This window comes from Eubalaena glacialis, chromosome 3, assembly GCF_028564815.1.
Source record: "Eubalaena glacialis isolate mEubGla1 chromosome 3, mEubGla1.1.hap2.+ XY, whole genome shotgun sequence".
Taxonomy (NCBI): Eukaryota; Metazoa; Chordata; class Mammalia; order Artiodactyla; family Balaenidae; genus Eubalaena; species Eubalaena glacialis.
Window position 1 is genome coordinate 166,204,885 of NC_083718.1, and position 26,221 is coordinate 166,231,105.

The following is a 26,221-nucleotide window of genomic DNA, read 5'->3' on the forward strand; positions in this document are numbered from 1 at the left end:
ATTAATTGATCATATAGATGCACTGTCATCATTTTTCACCTATGCTAGAAAAAAGAGGGAAACATTTAGAATATTTCTTGCTGCCTGAAAAAGAAAAAATTTCCCTAAAGATAGAGAAATAATCATTTTACTTCTCCTCTTACACTGATTTCCATGATGACTGGGCTCCATCTTTATAAGCAGTCTTCTTTAATAAAGATTAATTAGAAAAGGCTGCCAGTAGATATTTACAAAAGGGTCAATATGCTGGGGGGGGAAAGGTAGCCTATGACATAATTTCTGGCAAGTTGCCTTTGCCATCGGGCACTTAACTACTATATCCATACTCTTGTTAAAAAGTTAAGCAAACTTGCTGTTTTATGTGCCTTATAGATTACCTGCAACACAGCTGAGAACTGAAAGGGTTAATTCTGTTAAAAAACTGTGTTTTTAAACTTACAAAATATATTTGGTGAGCATTTACTTAGATACTTTACTGAATAAAAGCTTTACTTGGTTCCCTTGGACCAGATTCAGAACAACAAATAATATTATTTATATGAAACGGTCATACTCTTGGAATTCTAAAATAATTTATCTTTCAAATTTTTAGCCTCATGCTATTTGAAAAATAAAAATCTACAGCACCATCTTCTGAAAAGGCACTTTCTAAGAACCGCCTTGCTTTAAAAAATGATTTAAAAATTTAATTCAGTGTCTACCCTGAAGAACATCTCTGCTTTACTGACACGCTAACATAGACACAACATTAGAGTTAGGTTACCTAAGACATTGATTTCAAAAAGGAAGGGAGACCAGTGGCCAGATAGATGATTTGATAGCATCTTAATTTTGTCACACTGTTGGGCTACCTGATATTTCAATAGGGCTTCTCATTGGTAAATCTCAACCCTCCATATGAAATTTATTAAACTTCTATCTTTAATTCAAATTAAAATCTTTAACTTCCATACTTTAAGAGCAAAAGATTCTTACAACGATGTAAAAATATAGAGCACTATCTTTGATGGGTAAAGAAAAATAAAATTGAACTAGCAGTAGATAATATTAGCACAAGCCTTGACCATTATATCTTAGTTAAAAGAAATGATTTTGACCAACATGGAAAATTATAAACTGAAATGTACCACTTTTAAAAGTAGGAAAAAGTTAAAAATATTTTTCCCTTTGAGGCTATATATATATATATATATACACACATATATATACACACACATAGAGAGAGAGAGATTGTATTTTTCTTCCTGGGAGTTAGCTTAGGTTTCACTAATCACAGCATCATTTCCAATATTGCCACTGATCAAAAATGTTCTTAGTATAAGCAGGAAATTTTTTTAAAAAGATTTTTTGGAGAAAATTCTGACTTTCACATCTATGTACTGATTTTACACATTGTTCTTGGCTTGTTTTTTGACTCCTGTAGAATCACAAAGTGCTTTATATGATCAAATGAGAGGGAAAAAGGAAAATAAAGACAGACTTTAGAGTCAGGGTTATACTGCCACTCACAAAGGCCTCACTTGATATAAAGTCTCCCAGGTATTATTACTGAAGCTTTAAGACATCCATGAATTCTCAAAAAGAATGAAAAGGATTAAAAAAGCCAAAATAAAGATGCCAGTTCAATGGTGTCTTTTTGCAGCTTGACTGATAACTCATAAAAGATAATTTAAGTAGCAAGTTACTGTTAGGGGCAACTTGTCTTTAAAAACTATTCAATAGGAGAACATCTAAGAGGATGAGTTAAATAAATATTTAACCCAGGTTTAATGATACTGAATAAAACTTATGCCGAGCTGTCAGTTAAGCTTCTTGGCAAAACATCACTATCAAGTTTTAATAGCAAGACTACAAAATATTCTAGCTGAATCCAAGTGGCTAGCTTCACAGATTTCATAAAAATCAACACCCATGGCAAATTCATGTTGGCCTCTGAATCAAACACCCACCAAATTCCTTGAATAAGAGTCTCTAATTCCTGGTCTATAATCCATCAATAATAGATCCTTCAGACTGATTACTGGCACTCTGAGTGTTCACCTTTTCCTTAAACATTGAGATCCTCAGCCAGCCGTTTCTACTGAATGGCAACTCAGCTTCTATCTCCTTAGTCATACTTTAAGTCTGTCATGACTAAGCCTGTCATGAGGTCTGTCATACTAAAATCCATTAGAGAATATATAAGTAAACTTTAGGCAGTGGTGGGTCATCAGAGAACCTAGTTTGGAAAACCAGTATAGGTGTTTAGAGGGCTATAAGTCTCCATGCTAGAAAGTAGAGATGAATCTTTATCAAGTGCCTTCTAAAACACCCAGTACATTCCTACTAGAATCCCACCTAGACTCTCTTGTAGGAAGATAAATAAATTAATAGGTTACAAACAGGAAGATTTCCACAAAAGAATACTTTTTCTGAGAAACTTGTTAAAAGGTAAATATTAAGAAAAAAATAAAGGGCACCTGTACTCCTGTGAAAATATGCTAAAAACCAGTACTGAGGAGGCTGAGGTACCCTTTTCCAAAACTGCTAAAGTAAAAATCCACATTTCTAAAACAAAGAAAGAGTATCCTGATATTAAATTGAAACTAAATTGGCAGCACCCTTTGTTACCTTGATATTTCATGTTCTTAAATCTTATTTAGGAAAAAAAAAAAAAAAAAAAGTCTAACACTAGCCTTGAATCCTGCTCATTTCCTTACTGTTAAGTGCAGTAACTGTCAGACTCTACTTCATTAAATAAATATAGCAGCTACGGTATTATAAATGCATGGTCCTCAATGCCAGTAACTTGATACTGTAATATAAAACATGTATCAGCACTTTACACATTTGCCATTCAGAATATACATTAAACTCCCAATTCTGCTTCACATGAAAATCTATTATACCAGTTGCTGGGACTGACATTTTAAAGTCACTCTTATATCACAGAAAACAGCAGACATAAATTTAGCATTCATTGTATAGTTAGTGAGCAAGGGCAGGAACAGAAAGGTCACTGTTGAGTTTCATGACCATTAAACTCAAAACAACCTTTTTTTTTTTTTTTTTAAAAATAAAAAAGATCAGCAATTCTACACCAGAAGTATAATAATGAAACAAATTTCAAAAAAATATTTGCCACTTAGTATTTACTTTAAAGTTCTAAGCACAAAGCTTCTTATACTTAAGTTTGATATACCAATTTGTTAGTAAGCAAAATAGAATATACATATTCTTTCAAGTTAACCAACTTTAAACTAGCAATGTTGAAACTCTAAGAGCACCCTAAAAAGAACTCACTTCAAAGGTAAAGCTTCATATTAAAAAAAATTTTTTTTTCCTCTGTTAAAGTCCTTCTAAATAGATTTAAATTATGGGCTTTACTTTAGCACATGTGAGATTAAGTGACTGAAAATTAGGTAAAGCAGGTAAATAGGGAAAGGTTATCTACAGTGCTTCCCTGGGCCCTAAAGTTTTCCACATCAATCTGTACAGCTCCCACTGATAAAGGAAGATGTTTTACTCATACTGAGCAAACATACGCCATCAGGTTTTTACCACCTAGGATATACTATTTTCTTCTCTTGCCTATGTTCTTGACGATATTCAGTGAAATTTCAATGTAAAAAAAATACACTCTTTATAGAAATTTTTTGGAGGAGGGGGGAGGGTTGGGAGAAAAATGTATACATTACACAAACATTACCTTATGTAAAGAGCTTTAAAACAGTGTTGTAAATTGCATTTCAGACACTTCAATATAATAAACATACAAAATACAGTACTTTCTTAGTTTTCTGGCAGAGGGACAAAAGATTTCATACCTGTTGGAGGATATGGGCTCAGATTTTAGGCTCAAAATACAGTAAATTGGCAATAAGTGTGGATTATAGGTAAGAGAGAAACTACAGAGCTAATCCATTTGTTTTCATGTGCAGATGGAATTCTGAAAGATTAACAACAATGCCCACTGGAAACAATCTGTAATATCTATACTCTGAACCAGTGCAAAAAAAAAAAAAAAATTAAAATGCAATTTTCATGAGTTACAAAGTGCAAAGCTCCCCTGAATCCAAGGTTACTGATAAACTCGGTTTTGACAGCTTTATAGTATTTTTTAATATCTTAAAGTGAAGTCAATAAAACAAAAGTTTTGCAAAGCTTTTTTCAACATTTCAGTGATTTAACTCATTTCAAATGCTCAAAGTCCTAACTTCCTTTGTCACCATCACCCTAATTTTAAAAGGAAAGTTACACTGGTGATGAATTAGCAAAAAAAGTTTTTAAAGTATCATTTTATATTTTCCTGACTCATTTTAGTAAATGAAAATGGGCACCTTACCAGTATGATTCTTCAATAAACATGATCTATTTTCAAAGAATTTAAATATCTTCTAAATCTTAAGCTAGTCACTGTCATTACTTAAAGTTCTTCAACTTTATTTCTAATATTCAAGGTCAACACTCATTTAGGAAATTTAACTTCCTTCATTTTCATTATGATTTTCATAAGACATGCTTTAAACTTGAAAATTACAAAACTTTCCTTCTGAAATTAAGGCTATATACTTTGCCCTTTTAAAATTATGGAGGTGCCTGTTTCTCCCACTCTCTGTGGTAAAGATGTGAAACAGACACAGCTTTCTTTTAAAACTGCTTATTGCACTAAAAGAGAGCAAAAACAAGTTGTCAGTTCTTAAAATAAACATGATTATACTTCTATAAAAGATGTTGCCAGCATGATTCTATAATTATTAAAGCACTATTCTAATAAATATAAAAGAAAAGGAAGCTATACTTCAAAACACATACATACATGTTTATATATATACAACACACATATATATAAAAATATATATATATGAAAATCACATTAAGGTATGAGAGGCAGCAAATAAACTAGTAAAAAAAAAAAACCAAAAAAAACCCTCCACAATCCCTTCTCTCCACCCAATTTCAGAGGCCTCAACCCTACACAGTTCCAATCATTTAAAATATTTACCCTTTATAAAAGTTTTAAGGGCTTTCCATGTATAACACATAGGAACAGAAGACTTTAGAACACATATCACTAATAGAGAAAGAGAGTTACAACTTCTGACAAAGTTGTGTGTTTTTTTTTTTAATATATTTATAGCAGCTTTAACAAACTCACTAAAGAAAAATAGTTTAGGTTGCTACTGCTTATGTACACATTGCACAAATGGCAAATGTAAGTTGAGAGCAGGAGGGGGCAGACATTCACTCTCACAAAAACATATTTTATATATATATATGTGTGTTTGTATATATATATACATATATATATATATATAGTTTCTTAAGAAAGCAATACCAAGAGTTGAGGACTCAGAATTATGTATGAAACAAGACAGGAGTAGGGCGTGCAAAATAAAAATCTAGTTTGCCATGCTTCATATTCAAATGAACCAGATACATGAACATTTGAATGTTACTGGTAGCATCAGGGAAAAAAAAATGTAGGTGACGAAGGCAAGGGAGGTAGAGAGAGAAATCATAGTGGTGGTGGGAGGATAATAAAAGGGAAAGAAAGTTCCCCAATGGAATGAACTATAAAATATATACAGAGATACATATATATCTACTATCAGTGTAGATCCAGATATATATGCATATGCAGTATGCATGTATATAAGTAAAATATACAGATAACTTTTACAAGAATACATGAATGCACATTTTTTGCACACATAATTGTGAACAATCACTTTGATTATTCATATAGGTGTGTTTTTTAAAAAACCATCATTTACTTTTTCTTTACTTTTTTTTTTTGCAAAGAGTTGTGCTGCCAAGCAACTTGAGGTAAAGGCATTAAAAGGGTTAGACTACAAGAAAGTGAAAACAAAACGATCGCGATACTTCCTACAGGAGACCGCACAAAAAAGCAGTTGGCTGGTTTCATATTGCATAATGGTGCTGTGTTCCTTGATGAAGTAAACAATCTTCCTTGTATCAACATAAAGATCAGACCCTGGCCCCCACACAGTGTTGGTTTCTGTATGGCTGGAGGCATCCCCACTCAGCTGACTCCACTGGAAACATAAGTTGTATGTTGATTCATCTTCCAGTTCTTCCTCTCAGAGAATATTCTTAGACTTTTTAAGCAAAGTACATTGTGCGTAAGGTATCTTGGTGAATCTGTACAGCCTTGGCAAGAGCTTGTGGATCTCGTCCATTGCTCTGTCCTGAAACGTGACTTCCTTCAGCACTGTAAGAAAAGTGGCAGTGAACACAAAACCAAACCCTATTCTGATGTAATAATTCTGAAAAATATTATTTGTAGAAAATTTTTTAAAAATTAAAAAAAAAATAGAGGCCAGTATAATGAACTCCTACATGTCCATCATCCAGTTTCAATAATTATTAACTCAAGGCCAATTCTGTTTTACATCTCTCACCTCTCCAGGACTATTTAGAAGTAAATCCAAGACATCCTATAATTTTGTCTGTATATATCACTTTTATTACCAATAATCTCTCCCCTGAATTAATCTGGTAAAGCAACAAAATCACTACATTACACTATTACTAATAAGCCCAGACTGCACATTTTAATAGGAACCCTCATCTTGGGCAGTCAGTTCTATCATAGCTTTTCATTTGGATCACTGACTCTTCTAACAGCCTGTGGAACTTTAATTCTAAATGGCAGTACTTTATGGCAAAGAGAGAGGCACATACTTACATGTAAACACTTAAAGAAATTTCCCACGAAAATCCTAACACACAGAGCATACTTGGATTTGGGTGAGAATCTGTATTTGTTATGCTTTTATATTACCTGTCATGTTCTTTGTCCACAAGATGATATCTGGCTCTAAATGCTACCAGGTGAGCATAATACGCTGGTGCAGGTATAGAAACAGATCGTGTACAGCGCACATAAGTGTGGCAGAGCTGGTAAGTTAGCAGTTGAAGTTCATCTGCAGTAAAGCAGTTATCATCCCATAAAACATGATAGTGTGAAGGACGGCTGGTACCCTATAGAAGGCAATGGAATATTCTGCTGATTTCTAAATTTTTAAATATTCACCACAGACTAAGTGAAAAAACAAGCTTTGTACATTAGCAAAATATATCCTAATTTAATAATCAATTAAAAAAACATTTAATTGATTCTGGGTATATATCCCAAAGAAGTAAAAACAGGGACTTGAACAGATATTTGCACACCTGGGTTCAAAGCAGCATTATTCACAATAGCCAGAAGGTGGACACAATCCAAGTATCCACTGATGGATGAATGTATAATAAAAGGTGGTGTGTATATGTATGTGTGTATGTGTATATATATATATATATATATAAATATATATATATATATAATGGAATACTATTCAGTCTTAAAAAGGAAGAAAAATCTGCCACGTACTACAACATCGATGAACCTTGATGATGTTATGCTAAGTGAAATAAACCAGTCACAAAAGGACAAATATTGTACAATTCACTTATATGAGGTACCTGAAGTAGTCGAGTTCATAGAGACAGAAAGTAGAATGGTGATCACCATGGGTTGGGGGGATGTGGGAATGGGGAGTTAGTGTTTAATGAATACAGAGTATCCGGGAAGATGAAAAAGTTCCATAGATAGAAGGTGGTATGACTGCAGAATAATGTGAATTACTTAATGTCACAGAACTGTATATTTAAAAATGGTTAAAATGGTACATTGTATGTTATGTGTTTTTTACCATAATAAAAAAACAAGAACATTAGTTGAGCTCCTATGTATTAGTCACTATGCTAGGGACTGTGAATTCAAAGAAAAACAAAGTAAACAATGTCAAAACAATGGAAACATAATTCAGTAGAGGAGTAGAGGAAATAGAGCATCTGTAATTATAAAACAACTAATAAATGGCTATAGTACTACTGGTACTTAGTCCTATATGAGAATACCAAAGGAAGTAATTGTGAGGGTGAGCCCTGGGGGTTCTTCACCAAGAGGGGAATGAGTGAGATTTGGCCATTATGGGATGGGCAGGGTGAGGAGACACTGGAGAGAATGAACAGCCTTAACAAAAGCACGGGGGCATAAAATTTCATGGCATATTTGGGGAATAGCTAATAGACTAGGATGAACAGAATATGGGGCACGAGGGGAAAAAGATGAAATTGAAATGAACATTTGGAATCAGACTGAATGACATGCTTAGGAATTTGGACTTTCACCTGTAGGCAGCAGGGAAAGCACTGCACAGCTTTTTTTTAACAGGAGAGGTTTTGGGTGTGATAAGATTGGGGGTTTTATAAAAGTTAACATCAGCAGTAATATGGAGGATGGGTTAGAAACAGAATCATGATGAAGCAGAAAATAGAAAATCTGAACAGACCTATTACTAGTGATTGAATCAGTAATCAAAAGCCTCCCAACAAATAAAAGTCCAGGACCAGACAGCTTTACTGGTGAATTTTACCAAACATTCAAAGAAGAATTAATACCAATCCTTCTCAAACTTCCAAAAAATAGAAGAGGAGGGAACTCTTCCAAACTCATTTTACAAGGCTAGCATTACTGTGATACCAAAACCAGACAAGGATGCCTCAAGAAAAGAATTACAGGCTGATATCCCTAATGAACATAGATGCAAAAATCCTCGACAAAATATTAGCAAACCAAATTCAACAATACATTAAAAGGATCATACACCATGATTAAGGGGGATTTATTCTAGGATGTGAGGATGGGTCAATATCTGCAAATCAATCAATGTGATACACCACGTTAACAAAATGAAGGATAAAAATCGTATGATCATCTCAATAGAGGCAGAAAAAGCATCTGAGTATTTATAATAAAGACTGTCAACAATGCGGGTATAGAGGGAACGTACTTCAACATAATAAAGGCCATATATGACAAGCCCACAGCTAACATCATACTCAATCATACTCTAAGATCAGGAACAAGACAAAGATGCCCACTCTCACCACTTTTATTTAACATAGTTATTGAAAGTCCTAGCCAGTGAAATTAGCCAAGAAAAAGAAATAAAATATTATACAGATCTTCCTTGACTTACGATGGGGTTATGTTCCAATAAACCCATTTTAAGTTGAAGATATCCTAAGTCAAAATGCATTTAATATACCTAACCTACCAAACCTCATAGCTTAGCCTAGCCTAACTCAAACGTGTTCAGAGCACTTATGTTAGCCAATAGTTGGGCAAAATCATCTAACACAAAGCTTATTTTACAATAAAGTGTTAAATACCTCATGTAATTTATTGAATACTGCACTGAAAGTGAAAAACAGAATGGCTATATGGATAAAGAATGGTTGTAAGTATATCAGTTTTTTACCCTTGTGATCGTGTGACTGATTGGCAGTTGTGGCTTGCTGCTGCTGCCCAGCATCTTGAGAGTATTGTACTGTATATCACTAGCTGGGGAAAAGATCAAAATTCAAAATTTGAAGTACAGTTTCTACTGAATGCATATCACTTTCGTACCACTGTAAAGTCAAAAAATAGTCAAACTATCATATGTTGGGGACTGTATATTATAAAGCTATACTAATTAAATAGTATGGTAAAAACAGGCACATAGATAGATCAGTGGATCAGAATGGAGCCCAGAAATAAACCATGCATATATGATCAATTAATTTATGACAAAGGAGGCAAGAACTTACAATGGGGAGAGGACAGTCTCTTCAATAAATGGGGTTGGGAAAACTGGACAGCCACATGCAAAGAATGAAAATGGAGCACTTATCTTGTACCATACACTATACACTAAAATTAACTCAAAATGGTTTAAAGACTTAAATGTAAGACCTGAAACCATAAAACTCCTGGAAGAAAACATAGGCAATAAGCTCCTTGACATAGGTCTTGGTGATGATTTTTTCTGATCTGACACCAAAAGCAAAAGCAACAAAACCAAAAATAAACAAGTAGGACTACACCAAATTAAAAAGCTTCTGCACAGCAAAGGAAGCCATCAGCAAAACAAAAAGGCAACCTACTAAATGGGAGAAGATATTTGCAAATCATGTATCTGATAAGGGGTTAATATCCAAAATATATAAAGAACTCATACAATTCATAGCAAAAGAAAAAAATCCAGTTGAAAAACGGGCAGATCTGAATAGACATTTTTCCAAAGAAGACATACAGATGGTCAACAGGCACATGAAAAAAAGGTTAACATCATTAATCATCAGGGAAATGCACATCAAAATCACAATGTGATATCACCTCATACCTGTTGGAATGGCTATTATCCGAAAGATTAGAAATGACAAGTGTTGGTGATGACAGAAAAGGGAACTCTTTTTTTTTTGGGGGGGGCACATGGTGGGGCATGCGGGATCTTAGTTCCAGGGATTGAATTCGTGCCCCCTGCAGTGGAAGCGTGGAAGTCCTAACCACTGGACTGCCAGGGAATTCCCTGGGAACTCTTTAAAAAGAAAATTTATTGTATTGAAGTATAGTTGATTTACAATGTCGTGTTAGTTTCTGGTGTACAGCAAAGTGATTCATTTATACATATATATATACATTCTTTTTTATATTATTTTCCATTATGGTTTATCACAGGATACCGAATATAGTTCCCTGTGCTATACAGTAGGGCCTTGTTGTTTATCCATTCTATATATAATAGTTTGCATCTACTAGTCCCAAACTCCCAATCCATCACCCCCGCCACCCCCAGCAACCACAAGTCTGTTCTCTATGTCTGTGAGTCTATTCCTGTTTTGTAGATAAGTTCATTTGTGTCACATTTTAGATTCCACATTAAGTGATACCATATGGTATTTGTCTTTCTCTTTCTGACTTACTTCACTTAGTAGGATAATCTCTAGGTCCATCCATGTTGCTGCAAATAACATTATTTCATTCTTTTTTATGGCTGAGTAGTATTCCATTGTAACATATATACCACATCTTCTTTATCCATTCATCTGTTGATGGACATTTAGGTTGTATCCATGTCCTGGCTATTGTAAATAGTGCTGCAATGAACACTTGAGTGCATGTATCTTCTTTTTTTAAAAAAAATATTTATTTATTTAATTTATTTATTTTCTCTGTTTTTTTGGCTGTGTCGGGTCTTAGTTGCAGCATGCGGGATCTTTTGTTGCAGCGCGCGGGTTTTCTCTCTCTAGTTGTGGCACACAGGCTTCTCTCTAGTTGTGGTATGCTGGTTTTTCTTTCTCTAGTTGTGGCACACAGGCTCCAGAGTGCATGGGCTCTGTAGTTTGTGGCATGCAGGCTCTCTCATTGAGGTGTGAGAGCTCAACAGTTGTGGCGCGCGGGCTTAGTTGCCCTGTGGCATGTGGGATCTTAGTTCCCCGACCAGGGATCGAACCCATGTCCCCTGCATTGGAAAGCGGATTCTTTACCACTGGACCACCAGGGAATTCCCTCATGTACCTTTTTTTTACTAAATTCCCTCACTTCCTTTCCTTCTTTTAAAAAAATTTATCTATCTATCTATCTATCTGTCTGTCTGTCTGTCTATCTTTGGCTGCTTTGGGTCTTTGTTGCTGCGTGTGGGCTTTCTTTAGTTGCGGTGAGCAGGGGCTACTCTTTGTTGCGGTGTGCGTGCTTCTCGTGGTGGCTTCTCTTGTTGTGGAGCAGGGGCTCTAGGCACGCGGGCTTCAGTAGTTGTGGCTCGCAGACTCTAGAGTGCAGGCTCAGTAGTTGTGGCACACGGGCCTAGTTGCTCTGCGGCATGTGGGATCTTCCCAGACCAGGGCTCGAATCCGTGTCCCCTGCATTGGCACGTGGATTCTTAACCACTGCACCACCAGGGAAGCCCCCCGCATGTATCTCTTGTATTTATAGTTTTCTCTGGGTATATGCCCAAGAGTGGGACTGCAGGATCATATGGCAACTCTATATTCATTATTATTTTTTAAAATTAATTAATTAATTAACTAACTAATTAATTAATTATGGCTGCATTGGCTCTTCGTTGCTGCATGCGGGCTTTCTCTAGTTGCGGTGAGCAGGGGCTACTCTTTGTTGCGGTGTGCGGGCTTCTCATTGCGGTGGTATCTCTTGCTGTGGAGCGTGGGCTCTAGGCGTGTGGGCTTCAGTAGTTGTGGCACGTGGGCTCAGTAGTTGTGGCTCGCAGGCTCTAGAATGCAGGCTCGGTAGTTGTGGTGCACGGGCTTAGCTGCTCCGCGGCATGTGGAATCTCCTGGACCAGGGCTAGAACCCATGTCCCCTGCATTGGCAGGCGGATTCTTAACCACTGTGCCACCAGGGAAGTCTTGGCAACTCTAGTTTTTTGAGGAACCTCCATACTGTTTTCCATAGTGGCTGCACCAGTTTACTTTCCCACCAACAATGCCTAAGTGTTCCCTTTTGAACCCTCCTACACTGTTGGTGAGAATGTAAATTGGTGCAGCCACTGTGGAAAACAGTATGGAGGTTCCTCAAAAAATTAAAAACAGAAATAACCATATGATCTAGCAGTTCCACTTATGGGTATTTATCTGAAGAAAACAAAAACACTAATTCAAAAAGTAGGCACCACTATGTTCATTGCAGCAATATTTGCAATAGCTAAGATATGGAAACAACCTAAGTGTCCATTGATGGATGAATAGATAAAGAAATTGTGATATATATATATATATATGGACATTATGCTAAGTAAAATAAGTCAGACAGAGAAAGACAAATGCCATATATCTGGAATCAAAATGAATGAATGAAAAATAATTTAAAAAGCATGGTCAAAGATACAGAGAACAGATTGGTGGTTGCCAGAGGCAGGGGTGGGAGAAATGGGTGAACTGTTTTTGTTTTTACTTTAAATAAACACCACCACCACCACCCCCATGGAAAAAAAAAAAAAGAAAACAGGAGGAGACTAAAAGCAAGGGGAGCAATTGGGAGGCTGCTGCACTAGTGCTGGTATGAGATGATGAATGTATGAAGTATGAAAATGGCAGTGGCAAAGGAGAAAAGAGACAGATTAGCTCGTACGTCAGCAAATATTTATCATTTTTCAGACACTGTGCAAGATGTTGGGGATAAAGTTCAAATTACTACCAAATCCTACCTCCCCCAAATTTGTATGTTTATAATGCATGTATAATATATTGTACGTGCACACATTCAGTATTTACTGAACACTCACTATATGCCATGTCCTGTATGAGGTTCTGGGCACACAGTAATGAATAAGACACACATTCCAGTGATGAGACAGATAGCACATAAATAAAACCATCAGAAACTGGGCTATCAAGAGAATTAAAATGTAGGGTAGCATGGAAGACTGACTATGTCTGTGGCTACATTAGATTCCATGGTTAGAGAAGGCCTGTCTCTCTGAGAAAGAGACATGGAAGTGAGCTCTGTATGATAAGGAGGGCTTTTAAGATCAGGGGAAACAGCATTTCAGGCGCAGAGAAGACATAGGGCTAAAGTCCTAACTATTTACAATTCATTCAGTTCTCTCCCATCACCATTCTAGTCCCAACCACCATTATCTTTTGCTTAACAGACTCCTAACTGATGTCCTCAATATCACTCTTACTCCCCAGTACAAACAGTACTTAAATAAGAGTGAATTAAAAAACAAAACAAAACACACCCCTAGTTATGTTAGTGTCTAGTTTAAAGTCTTTTAATAGCTTCCCAATGCACTTAGACTAAATCCAAGTCCTTATCTTTGCTCAACAAGGCCCATAGGGTCCAGCCTAGGCTACCTCTCTAACTTACTCTCATACTGCAGCAGCAGCCTGCATTTGATTCCTTCAGTGGACAAATTTTTTTCCACCAAAAGGGCCCGTATATGCACCTCTTCCTCATTCTTGGCTTGGTTAACTCCTACTCATTCCTCAAGATCTTATCTTAAATGTCATTTCTCAGGGAAGCTTTTTGTGATCTCCCAATCTAATCTAAATCAGTTCTGCACTGAAGTCTCTCTTCCTATCTTTACTTTCCTTTTATTGCACCTAACCCAATTTATAAGTATGTATTTGTGAGAATGACTTACTTAATAAATCTCCCCCAATAAACTAAAAGAGGAAAGGATTGTGTTATTTGTTCACTCCACATACCTAGTATCAACACCTATCTTCTAAGAGGTACACAATAAATATCTGTTAATTGAATGAATAACCTCTGCCTTTTGGGACCTTATAGACTAGTGGAAAGGGGAGAGAAACAAAAGCTTGATTACAATGCTGTGTAATAAGTGCAACAAAAAGGTATGCACAGGGTGCTCAGGCAGTGCAGAGAGGGGCACTTGTCTTGGGGAAGGATACAAGAAAGACTACTGGGAAGAGCTGATGTCTGAGATGAGTCTTAAAGGATGAGCAGGAGTAAGTTAGGGAAGAAATACTTAAGGTAAGGAAGCAACATGGACAGGATACTTATGAGAATTACCTAAAAGTAGTTTAGAATGGCTGCAGCTGTGTTGTATGTTTGTGTATGTAAAAGAGAGGAGACAGTCATACACAGAGGAAGAGAAAAGGAGAGGGAAGGAGTAGGAGGGAAGAATAGGAGGGAAGAATGGGAGAAAAGAGCGAGAGACAGAGAGACTGAGGGTATAGCAGCAGTGAAGGGAGCAGGATAGTGGATATAAGGACTTGAGTCTATAGGTTGTCCTAGGAAGATGAGACTTCACCTTCAATGGATGTGAAGCACTAAGCAGATGAATGATAGGATCTTAGCTTTTTTTTTTTTTTTTAAATAAATTTATTTATGGTTGGGTCTTCGTTGCTGCACCGTGGGCTTTCTCTAGTTGCGGCAAGCGGGGGCTACTCTTCATTGCAGTGTGAGGGCTTCTCAGTGTGATGGCTTCTCTTGTTGCGGAGCACAGGCTCTAGGCGCACAGGCTTCAGTAGTTGTGGCACACGGGCTTAGTTGCTCTGCGGCATGTGGGATCTTCCTGGGCCAGGGCTCGAACCCGTGTCCCCTGCATTGGCAGGCAGATTCTTAACCATTGCGCCACCAGGGAAGTCCGGATCTTAGCTGTTTTAATTAATCTAATGAGAACAGACTAAATGAGGGCACCCAGGATCATCATGTAATTATATAGGAAAGTAATAATGAGAACTTGAACTAAGCAGGGGAGGTGAGGATAAGAATAAGAGATAGGGGCTTCCCTGGTGGCGCAGTGGTTAAGAATCCGCTTGCCAATGCAGGGGGCACGGGTTCGATACCTGGCCTGGGAAGATCCCACATGACGCGGAGCAACTAAGCCCGTGCGCCACAACTACTGAGGCTGCGCTCTAGAGCCCGCAAGCCACAACTACTGAGCCCGCGTGCCTAGAGCCCGCGCTGCACAACAAGAGAAGCCACGACAATGAGAAGCCCGTGCACTGCAACAAAGAGTAGCCCCCGCTCGCCGCAAGTAGAGAAAGCCCATGCACAGCAACGAAGACCCAACACAGCCAAAAAAGAAAAAAAAGAATAAGAGATAGGTCTTAGACTGAGAAGATAGATTCTGTAGAGTTCAGGGATTCCATTAGATAAGGGTGGCAGGTGAGAAGGTGCAATCAAAAATAACTTCAAGATCTGGAAATCAGGAGAAAAGCTGTGTCTGTAAAAAGAGATTTCAAAGTCATAAATATTACTTGAACTTAAATTTTTTTTTTTTTGGCTGTGCTGCACAGCCTGCAGGATCTTAGTTCCCTGACCAGGGACTGAACCCAGGCCCACAGCAGTAAAAGAGCTGAGTCCTAACCACTGGACCGCCAGGGAATTCCCTGAACTTAAAATTTTAAAAGGTGGGTGGAAGAAGAACCAAACCTAGAAAAAACAGAAGGGTAAGATGACAGGTAGGATAAAATGTGTAGTGGAAGCCAAATGGTAGACGGTTTTGATGAGTGCATGATTATAATAGAGTCAGAAGTTACAGAGATCAAGGAGCAATAACGGTGGGGCAGAAGGCAGTTTGCTATAAGTTGAAGAGGAAATAAGTGTAGTCTTTTTTGTTCTTAATGTAAACCTTTTATAGAAGTAAATATATACAGAGAAAAATACATGTACCATACATGTAGACTGATGAATTTTTCACAAAGAGAATATACCCATGAAACCAGCACCCAAATCAAGAAACTAACGTTAACTGCAACCACAAAGCCCCTTTGTGCCCTCTCAGGGTCACTACCCTACCTGCCACCCTGCTCCCTGTAACCTGACTTTTAACATCATAGATTAGTTTTGCTTGTTTTTGAAGTTTATAATGTATGTACCCTCTGGGTCTGGCTTCTTTGATTTGACATTGTGAAATTCATACATACTGTTGTATCATTCTTACTGTCGTATAAATCACATTTGTATAGTTATTTATCCAATCTACTGATCATGGGCATTTGAACTGTTTGTACTGATAGTTTTTGTATTGACCATTATGACCAGTGCTACTATGAATATTAGCATACTATCTTTTGGTGAACATAGATATGCATTTCTGTTGGCTATCTTGGAGTGGAAATCCTGGTCATAGAGCATACATATATTTAAGTTTAGTAGATAATGCCAGCCAATTTAAAAAAATGTTCCCATTAATTTACACTCCTACCAGGAGAGTATAAGAGTTCCAGTTGCTCTATATCCTTAATACTGTTTGTCTTTTAAAATTTCAGCCATTTTGGTGAGTGTGTTTAGGCTATCCTTTTAAGAACAGTTTGGTGACAAATAGTAGAAAGACAGCACCTTAAAGGAGAACAGCAGGAGCAAGGAACTGTATTTTAGGACGGGGATAACTATAAGCTAAGGGAATGGAATCAGAAGCTTAAAAGAGACTGAAGACATACGAAAGAGGATAACTGGTGAACTAAGGCCAACTTAAGGCAGGCAAGAGCGAATGAGAACAATCCTACAGGTTGACCCTTTTTCCTGTGGGAAAGGAGGGAAGAAAGTAGGCATGACTGACAATCTAATTTCTTAGTGAGAAAAAAGGAAGGGGTCATGTGCTGAGTGTTGGGGCAACAGACCAAGTTAGGAACCCACAGAAAATGGTAGAGAGAGCTAATTAAAGTGGAGTCAAAGGAATGTTAAATCACAGTGAAGAACATCTTCGAAGTTTTGGAGATTCATATTAGGAAGTTATAATTTAGGACGCTGCCCCTCCTCAACAGGTACATTTATGTCTTCAGAAGAATTTCCTTTGGTGGGTCAGAGGGGTCACATGCTCCACCCAGTTAATGTGTTTCTAACAGTATGGTAAGTAGGATTTTTTTTCCCTGCTGTCCTAGAATTTCAACTAAGGTCCAAAGCAGGGGACTAAAGGTGCTAAGCATCTTACATTCTAAAGAGCTACAAACCTTTGGAGTCAGCTACCCTCCCTCAAGGGCTCACCGAGAGGAGACAGTTCAGGACAGGTCTTACCATCAAATCCCGGGCTCTGGCCTCTTCTCATCTTACCCCTATCCTCTCAATATAGGAAGAGATTAAGAGTTTTGTGAAAATACAGAATTTCAGTTGTGAGGAAAGGCACTCTCTCTCCCCTAAAGATATGTAAGGGGCACTCCAAGAGAATCAGTTGTAAAGATGAGAGCCTGTTAGAAAGGGAGAGACTATCCCATCTCATTCCCCAACTGGATTATTCCTGAGCTCAGAGTCCATAGGCCCACTCTCCCAACTCCATACAGCTAGAGCGATGAGAGCTCTTGGAAGCAGTTCTGGGAGTCTAAAAAAATGAAGTTGAGTAGAGAAGGAGGGGCCATGGAGCCATGCAATGGGATATCTAACCTAAAGAAGGGGCTGGGGTCTATACCACAGATGGGGCTAAAGAAGGACACTGCTGCCCTTTGAGGGTCCTCAGCTCCATGGAGGCTAAAGGATTAGAAAGAATCAGAATGGACTAGAGAAAGGCTTGTGTCATCTCCCCACTACTGACATTCTGGCAGTCAGCAGTACCAGATGAGTTAGAGTCCTAGAAGGAGGAGGGGAAGGAGGTATCTCAGAGGCAGGCCATGGTCCCCTCCCCTACTCAAAACACTGGGACCAAAGCTCTAGAGCCTGTCTTGGGCAGATGGAGGGTAGAAGGGAACGCCAAGCTTTAATTTTATTTGTAAATTTAAGTTTTAAAAATGAATGGGAATTTTATCTCAAAATAAAATGGGGAGGGGAGGAAATGGAACTAAGCTGTAAACACCAATATGGCCAACATAAATGTCAAGAAGTTACGGAATTTGGCCAAAACGTTGTTAAAGGATCTGTTGTTCACTGGTAAAGTTAAAAGTAGTGATACAAAAAAATTATCTCATACTGGTTAGGAATGATTTGATTTTAATTTTAGCTGTTAAAAAATAAGACTCCTCCTTTTGATCTCAGAGAAGTTCGAAAAGTCTAATAAAGCTGGGAAGACATGTAAAGAACGGTCTTTGGGGACTTCCCTGTTGGCACAGTGGCTAAGAATCTGCCTGCCAATGCAGGGGACATGGGTTCGGTCCCCGGTCTGCGAAGATCCCACATGCCATGGAGCAACTAAGCCCGTGCGCCACAACTACTGAGTCTGTGCTCTAGAGCCCGTGAGCCACAACTACTGAAGCCCGCGCGCCCTAGAGCCCGTGCACCGCAACTACTGAGCCCATGCGCTGCAACTACTGAAGCTCGTGCACTCTAGGGCCCATGTGCTGCCACTACTGAGCTTGCATGCTGCAACTACTGAAGCCCGCACGCCTAGAGGCTGTACTCTGCAACAAGAGTAGCCATGGCAATGAGAAGCCCGCACACTGCAAGGAAGAGTAGCCCCCGCTCACTGCAACTAGAGAAAGCCCAGAAAGTCCCTGTGAAATATTCCTGGTTATTTGCTGACTAGAGCAAAGTTTCAATTTGGTGTCCCCCCAAAATATTGGTCCCTAAAGTTTCTGGTTAAATACATTGCAGAAATAGTCCTGTCTTGAAAATTCATAATAACCATTTGCATATCAATGGTATCCAAAAGTTCTAGAGTAAAAAAACAATCTGTTTGACCAGCATTTCTAAAATTTACGTGAATAGAGAATCTTTTCTCCCCCTCCATTATATTTACTAAAAAGTCACAGCAGTAGGGTTCCTTGGGATACATGGAGAGAAACTTAAGGTTAAAATATGTACTCGAATGATAATAGATTTTATCTCAGAAGGTACTTTTAACTTTGTTTTGCTGACTGTTACCACCCACCATGAAAATGTACCACATTGATTGTAAACAGGAGGAGTTATAAGAACATATATAAATGAGTAGGACAATAATTTTAAAGCCCTAAGAGTGAAACTGGGGTTAGTGTATGTGGGACATATAAAGCTTTAAGATTCAGATATACAGTTAGGTACATCTTCCTGAAATTTCTATTTTAATCAATGGCAAGTAAACTAAAATAGTTTTGGGCTACATTCTCTCAGATATCCTGTGAATGTGGATTCACTCTCTGCTGCTGCAAAGTTTGAGAAGCACTGAATTACAGCTTATGTTTTACTAAGTATATAGCTAACAAATTAACAAAAAGATTTTCTGAAAATAAGAAAAGACTTAGAATTATTTAACTGAAACTTAAAGCTGTAATTCTACAACTAAACTCTTTCACATGCTCAATATCTGCCAGTAAGTGTCAAAGTTTTCTATGAAGTATTATTATCAAAAAGAATATATCAAAGGAACAATCAGGTATTTTAGATTTTTTTGAAGTTTTACATTAAATTAAGGACATAGTTTAGGGAGATGCCTTCTATTAAAATACTTATATTCTGGTACTTTCGTAGAAATAAGTCTCTCTCAAGGTGAAAAAGGAGATATGATTTAGTTACTGAAAGTTTCATCTAATTTCATGTGGAAACAATCGGAAGTGCAGAGAAGAATATTTCTTTCTCTTTTTTCTGAGATTAAAAAAATATGCCTAAGAACAGAAGTTCCTGAATAAAAACACTTCACCCAAAGTATAGGCTTACCTGTATTCCAGCATGGCTACAGAGGTAAAAATCAAACTCATATGGGTGTGTAATATCTGTATCAACTGTTGTTCCAGCTGGGATATTGCCACTTCTTCCAACCTAGATTTGTTTTGGTCAAAGTTTAAACAAACAAGACAAAGGTAAAGAATGTGTCTGAAAGCACTTTTAAAAAGATATAAATACATAGGCTGATCCCATGTTTCACTACTTCCGGCTTGAAATATTACTTAAGCAGGCATTAAGAGCAGACCTTATTCTAGTCCTAGTTCCTATTCTTAAATGTTGCTGAAAGTGAAAGCTGATAACAAAGAGTTATTAGTCTCTACTGATGCTTAGCTGGTAGTTGATCGCAATACGGGTAGAAAACTTAAAAAATTTTTTAAAAAAAGTTACTCTAAGTGCTCCAATTTGTGACATCTGTGCAGAGCAGGTACTCTTGAATGTGCAGTTTTACGAAAATTAGCATTTTTCTCAGAGAACCCTATATTTTTAGAGGGAAAGAATGCTGACAACAGCATCAACTAGAGTCACCACTTGTTAACCATTTATATGTCAGGTACTTTACATACGTTATTTCTAATCCTCATAATCCTACAAGTTAGGTATTATTCCCATTTGTCTGGGGGGAATCTACAGCTCAGGAATACAAAATAACTTGCCCAATAGCATACGATAAAGGGCAGAACTGAGAGTCAAACATGGAAATGACTGCAAAGGCCCTATTTCTTTTACTTCATATTAGCAGTTTCAACATCTTGTAAGAAAACAGACACCATGATTTTCTCTGAGTAATACATGATGTAAATGAAAAAGTTCCAAACTCCTGATAATGAAAGTCTCCTAATAAAACACTTTAAATGCATATATATACTTACCTCTACCTCCTTATCCCTAACATATTTAAAATCATTAATTGTAAGTCAAGGTTTACAAGGCTAACAAATCAGAGACTCTTTTACTGACTCAAGACGTTATTTCTGCTGTGCGAGGGACTGTTACCAGGTGGTGGCTGGAGTTATATCTGTGTGGTCCAACCAGCTAGCTTCACCAAATCACAAAATAAAGAAAACAGTTCATAAACTACTAAATTATGCCTATTCTTAACACACAAATTTCCTAATTAATATATATTTAAAAGTTTTATTCTCTTTAGAGAGGCGGCAGAATGCTTGGGTTCATATCAGAGCTCCACCAGTTTCTAGTCATGAAATCTAGGGCACAGTATTTTCCTCTCTGTGCCTATTTCCTCATTTATAATTATCTCTCATCTATTATGATTAGTAGATTTAGAGCAAAGATGAAAGAGAAGCAAACAAATGAAGGAAAGGCACAATTAAACATCAGTTGCAAGAAATCATTAAATCTAACTTAGGTTTTCCTGATCTAACTTTTGAAGAAATCTTTGGTTTTCTAGGTACAGAAATGTAATTTGGGGCACAGGCCTTTAACAACATGGAGGCCAAAATAAAACTATCATTACTGCTATTAGAGATGTGGTATAGGACAGTGATTAAGAGTACTCTGGAGCCAGACTGCCTATTTTGAGTCCTAGCTCTACCAATTTAACCTCCATGTGCCACAGTTTCCTACTGTGAAAAATGGGGATAATAATAATAAGTACCTCATAGTGTTGTTTGTGAGGGTTAAATGAGTCAAATTTATAAAAAATATCCAGAACAGTGCCTGCCATTATGCCCTCTTTTTCTCTATCACTACCACCATTACCACCACTCTACAACTAGGTAACCTCCACTGAGTGCTTAGCATGTGCCAAGCACCGTTCTAAGTACATTACATACTTTAATTAAAAAAAAATCCTTTCAAAAACCCAAATAAGGCAAATATTAATATTATCCAAACCTTGCTCAGAAAGAAACCGGCACAGAGATGTTAAATTACTTGCCCAAAGCTACACAATGAGTGTAATCAAAGACCAAATATGTACCAAAGACAAGACACACTCCTTTCTTTTTCAGTCTTTTCTATTGATCCCCTTTCCTAAGGGGACACTGACCCTTGTACTCCTCAGATTTCTCTGCTCTAAGGTTTGCAGGATGGGGGCAGAGCACTGAAAATGAAAGTTAGTTTGCATGAATTTTCACTAATCACTCTAGAATGTCCCTAGCTTGTAAAATTAATTTTTACAAGATATTTTAAAAATAGAACATACCTTTTTTCTTCTGAACATTTAAGGAAAATATGAATAAACAGAACAATTTTAAAACTATGAGTTTCTTCACAACAACAAAAAAGTATAATGGGATTTTGAACATTTGGAGTGTTACTAGAAATTCTAGAAAGTTAAAAATTAACTTATTTTGATGCTTCTATACTCATAATCAATCTGCTTTGCTGTAACCTACTACTATATATCAGAAACTCTGCTGTTGGCAGAGAGCCTTTGTTAAGTGCTCTATGAACTATGTTAGATAACCTTTGCTTATAATAGTATTACAATAAATGTAAGATTACCCTTTCAGTCCTATCAGCACAAAATAATCGAGTGTGATGTCTCTTCTGAACTACAATGTAAGTTATTCCAGGTTGATAGTCTTTCTCCAAACTGATGCAGGCTTCTCGAATTGCTAGTAGTTCATAATATAATACCTAGAGAAGATGAAATGGAAAGATTTGATCTAGTCAGTTGTTCTCCTATACATACTTCAAAGTAAGACAATGATTTAGACTTAGAATTTCTTAAACTCATCACCTCACAGCTAATTATACTTCTCTATTCCATTTTAACTATTATCAGAGCATGGTCTTAGCGATCAAGGCTTATATATCCAGTAAATATTTTAAAAGGGAAAATCTAAGGAAGTATCAAAATTTGACTTTAGGAACTCTCAATTAAGGCTCCTAACTTCAGAACTAGACACCATATTATAAACACAGTATCTGATTTAACCACAGTATGATGAGAATCCCAGGCAACCAACCTGCCTAAACTGCCCCTCTGAAACACCATCCCGATAAAAGATGATACGAGTAGGTTTGAACCGAGTTGACTTATAAAACTGAATGAGAAGTTCTCGGACCATGGAGGCAAGGTCCTGGATGATCTCCTGTCGGGGTCTCTGAACTCTTACTGTAGCACAGTATCTGCTTGGGTGGGCATCCATACTACCTACAACCTAGGTTGAAAAAAGTAAAGAAAACATAGAAATTAAGGTATTCAAAACTATATGAATATGACTTTTACCACAAAAAAGTTGAAAAAAAAGGAAAAGGATTTCATTTAAATTTGTATTTTATTATAACCTTAACTATTTATCACAGCTCATTTTGAAAGTAATAAAAATAGATAATTCCAGTGAAGAACAGAATAAAAGACCCAGTCTAGGGTCAAAAACTATTTTCCCATAAGTAGGCTGTACTTTATATTTAACAATTTGGTTCTAATTTACAGATGCTGCTGGTAAACCTAAATATTAGTAAGGATAGAAAGACAAAGAGATGTACATAGAGGAAGGAGACAAATAAAAAAGAGGGCCCATTCAAACTCTTGATTTCTCTTTATAGCTCTTACAGTTTAGCAAACTACCCCAGAAGCCATATTCAAGATGACTTTGGCATTATCTTAAGAACTCTTATGCTTCATAAATTTTAAATCTTGGTTTTGAGAGTAGCTATCTTAATTTTTTCACTCTGTGTCTTAATATTGTTATGTGTTTGGAGCAGAGGGAACTCTGAAGCATGAACTTATAAGTTTTCCTTGACTGTAGTCACTCACAGATCTACTGAAGCATGATCACTGGAACCAGAATATTTAAAAGTGTTCACACATCACTGATCAGAGCCTGGGCCAAGAACCAGCTGGTTATTCTACCTCCAGCTTCTCTTTCTTCCAGGGTAGTATCTATAAAAAAGTCATGCTTCAAAAATGGACCTCTGCACCTCCATGTTCACTGCAGCATTATTTACACAGCCAAGACATGGAAACAACCTAAGTGTCCATTGATGGATGAATGAATAAAGAAAATGTGGCCTATACATACAATAGAATATCATTTGGCCATAAAAAAGAATGAAATCTTGCCATTTGTGACAACATGGATGGACCCTGAGGGCATTATGTTAAGTGAAATAAGTCAGACAAAGACAAATACCATATGATGCCACTTATATGTGGAATCTAAAAACAAAAAACAAACAAAAAATCCCAACTGAGTTCACAGATATAGAGAACAGACTGGTGGTTGCCAGAGGGGTGGGGTATGGGTGAAATGGCTCAAAAGGTACAAACTTCCAGATGTAAAATAAATAAGCCATGGGGATGTAATGTACAGCATAGTGACTACAGTTAATACTGTACTGCATATTTGAAAATTGCTAAGAGAGTAAATCTTAAAAGTTCTCAGCACTTGCAATTCAGGGGACGCCAGTTTGATCCCTGGTCAGGGAACTAAGATCCCAACATGCCTTGGGGCAACTAAGCCTGGGTGCCACAACTAGAGAGTCCTCACGCTGCAACTACAGAGCCCACGCACTCTGGAGCCCACGCGCCACCAGGAAAGATCCTGTGTGCCACAACTAAGACCCGGCGCAGCCAAAAAAAAAAAAAAAAGTTCTCCCCATAAGAAAAAACTTTTGTAACTATGTATGGTGACAGATGTTAACTAGACTTATTGTAGTGATCATTTCACAATATATATGAATGTCAAATCATGTTATACACCTGAAACTAAAATAATGTTATATGTCAATTATACATCAATTAAAACATAAATAAATAAAAACAAACTATTTCAAAAGAGTACCTAAATTCCTGTCAGTAATTTAAACATCTGATTAGAAACCAAGATATGGAAAATTCTTACATTTCTCTTCAGTCTTAGGTCACATTAGAAAATAACCAAGAGTTTTTTAAAAAGTGAGCTAGAACTTGTCTACTTCTTTAGGTACATGGAATTGTATCTGCTTTTTTTAATCTTCTCTAAGCAAAAAAAAAAAAAAAAAAAAAAAAAGGAACCTGACCGTTTCTTTTCCACTGCTAAAAATAAATCCATACCCCCTCTGATGGCAAAAAAAAGCCTTACAAAATCTTACAAGCCTCACAGTCTGCTATACTACATTCCAATTCCCTGCATTTGAAATTCCTCAACACACCAGATTTTTGCAATTTTAATTTACATCACTATCATGGTAGTATCTATTATACTATATGGCATTTATTACTTACATTGTTTCTCACACTAGTCTTTAAGTTCTTGGGAATAGAAGATATATAGCAAAAATAATCAAATTCTATTTACAAGACCTCTGATAATTATAAAAGAAAGTGAATATTTGGTAGAAATGGATTTAGCAAAAAAGGACAATGACAACCCAGAAGTCCAAAAGAATTTAAATGTGCTTAAACTTCTTGGAAAACAACCCTAAAATAGCAAATCCAAAGTAAGTCTTTAGAAATTTTGTATTATTTTATCTTCTCTAGGAACATTTTAATGACTATCAGAGATTGCTCAATACTACCTCTAGGACACTTGAAATGTACACAATTTATGCATAACATTAAGAATACAAGGAAATATAATTTATTAATAGATAAAAGTCAATTTTCTTCATTAATGAAAAGAGCTTTGGAAAAATAAGTGAAAAATTTAATATTACTATCATTTTCAAGGAAAGATTAAGATTTATCAGATTTTTAAAATTAAAAGTAAAGATTATAATGAATGATAGAAAAAATATATAAAAAGTCTTAGTTTAATTTCTGAAATTTATCAAGTATGCCTAAAATATGTTGACATTTTCAAAATGTTGACATTTGTTAAAATCAAGCAATTTTCTTTCTTTCTTTTTTTAACATCTTTATTGGAGTATAATTGCTCTACAATGGTGTGTCAAACAATTTTCAAATTGGGTAAAATATCATCTGGCTTTATGAAGTTTGTAAGAAATACACTTTTGAACTGACACAGAAAGGTTACAAATATAAAGGTGGGCAAAAGATAGAACAGGCAAATGTTAAAAGTAAAGGAGCAGTAATAAAGAATTCAAGTGCAAAGTATTAAACTGGACAAAGATGAAAGATATTTTATACTGAAAAAAATGCAATCCAGCAAACTTATATGTAATGCATCTTTCTGTAACAAAGACACTACTGAAATACATAAACTCTGAATTACAAAAAGTAACTGAAAATATACAACCATGGAGAAGTCAAACAGACAAATTAAAGTAGGATACAGAAGAGTTGAGTAATATAATTAATAAACTTGATTTAATAGATATATACAGAACTTGCAGCCTCCAAACCAGAGAATATCATTCTTTTCAAAAACCCAAAGAACATTTGAAAGTTGGCTCTGGATAGACCTACATATAGATATATATATTTATAAAACT

At 36.6% G+C, this 26,221-nt stretch overlaps 1 protein-coding gene across 2 annotated transcripts in view; it reads right to left on the reverse strand.

Moving 5' to 3' along the window:
• Positions 1–5,738: 5,738 nt before the first annotated feature.
• LOC133088745 (protein argonaute-3) overlaps positions 5,739–26,221 on the reverse strand; it is a 113,895-nt gene continuing 93,412 nt past the window's right edge. For both annotated transcript variants that reach the window (XM_061186795.1, XM_061186796.1), the window contains 5 exons: positions 22,810–23,004; positions 22,343–22,477; positions 19,868–19,969; positions 6,788–6,987; positions 5,739–6,214 (listed from right to left, as the gene is read on the reverse strand). In XM_061186795.1, the coding sequence (XP_061042778.1) occupies positions 6,106–6,214; positions 6,788–6,987; positions 19,868–19,969; positions 22,343–22,477; positions 22,810–23,004 (741 nt within the window). In that variant the 3' untranslated portion in view covers positions 5,739–6,105. The remainder of the gene's footprint in view (positions 6,215–6,787; positions 6,988–19,867; positions 19,970–22,342; positions 22,478–22,809; positions 23,005–26,221) is intronic.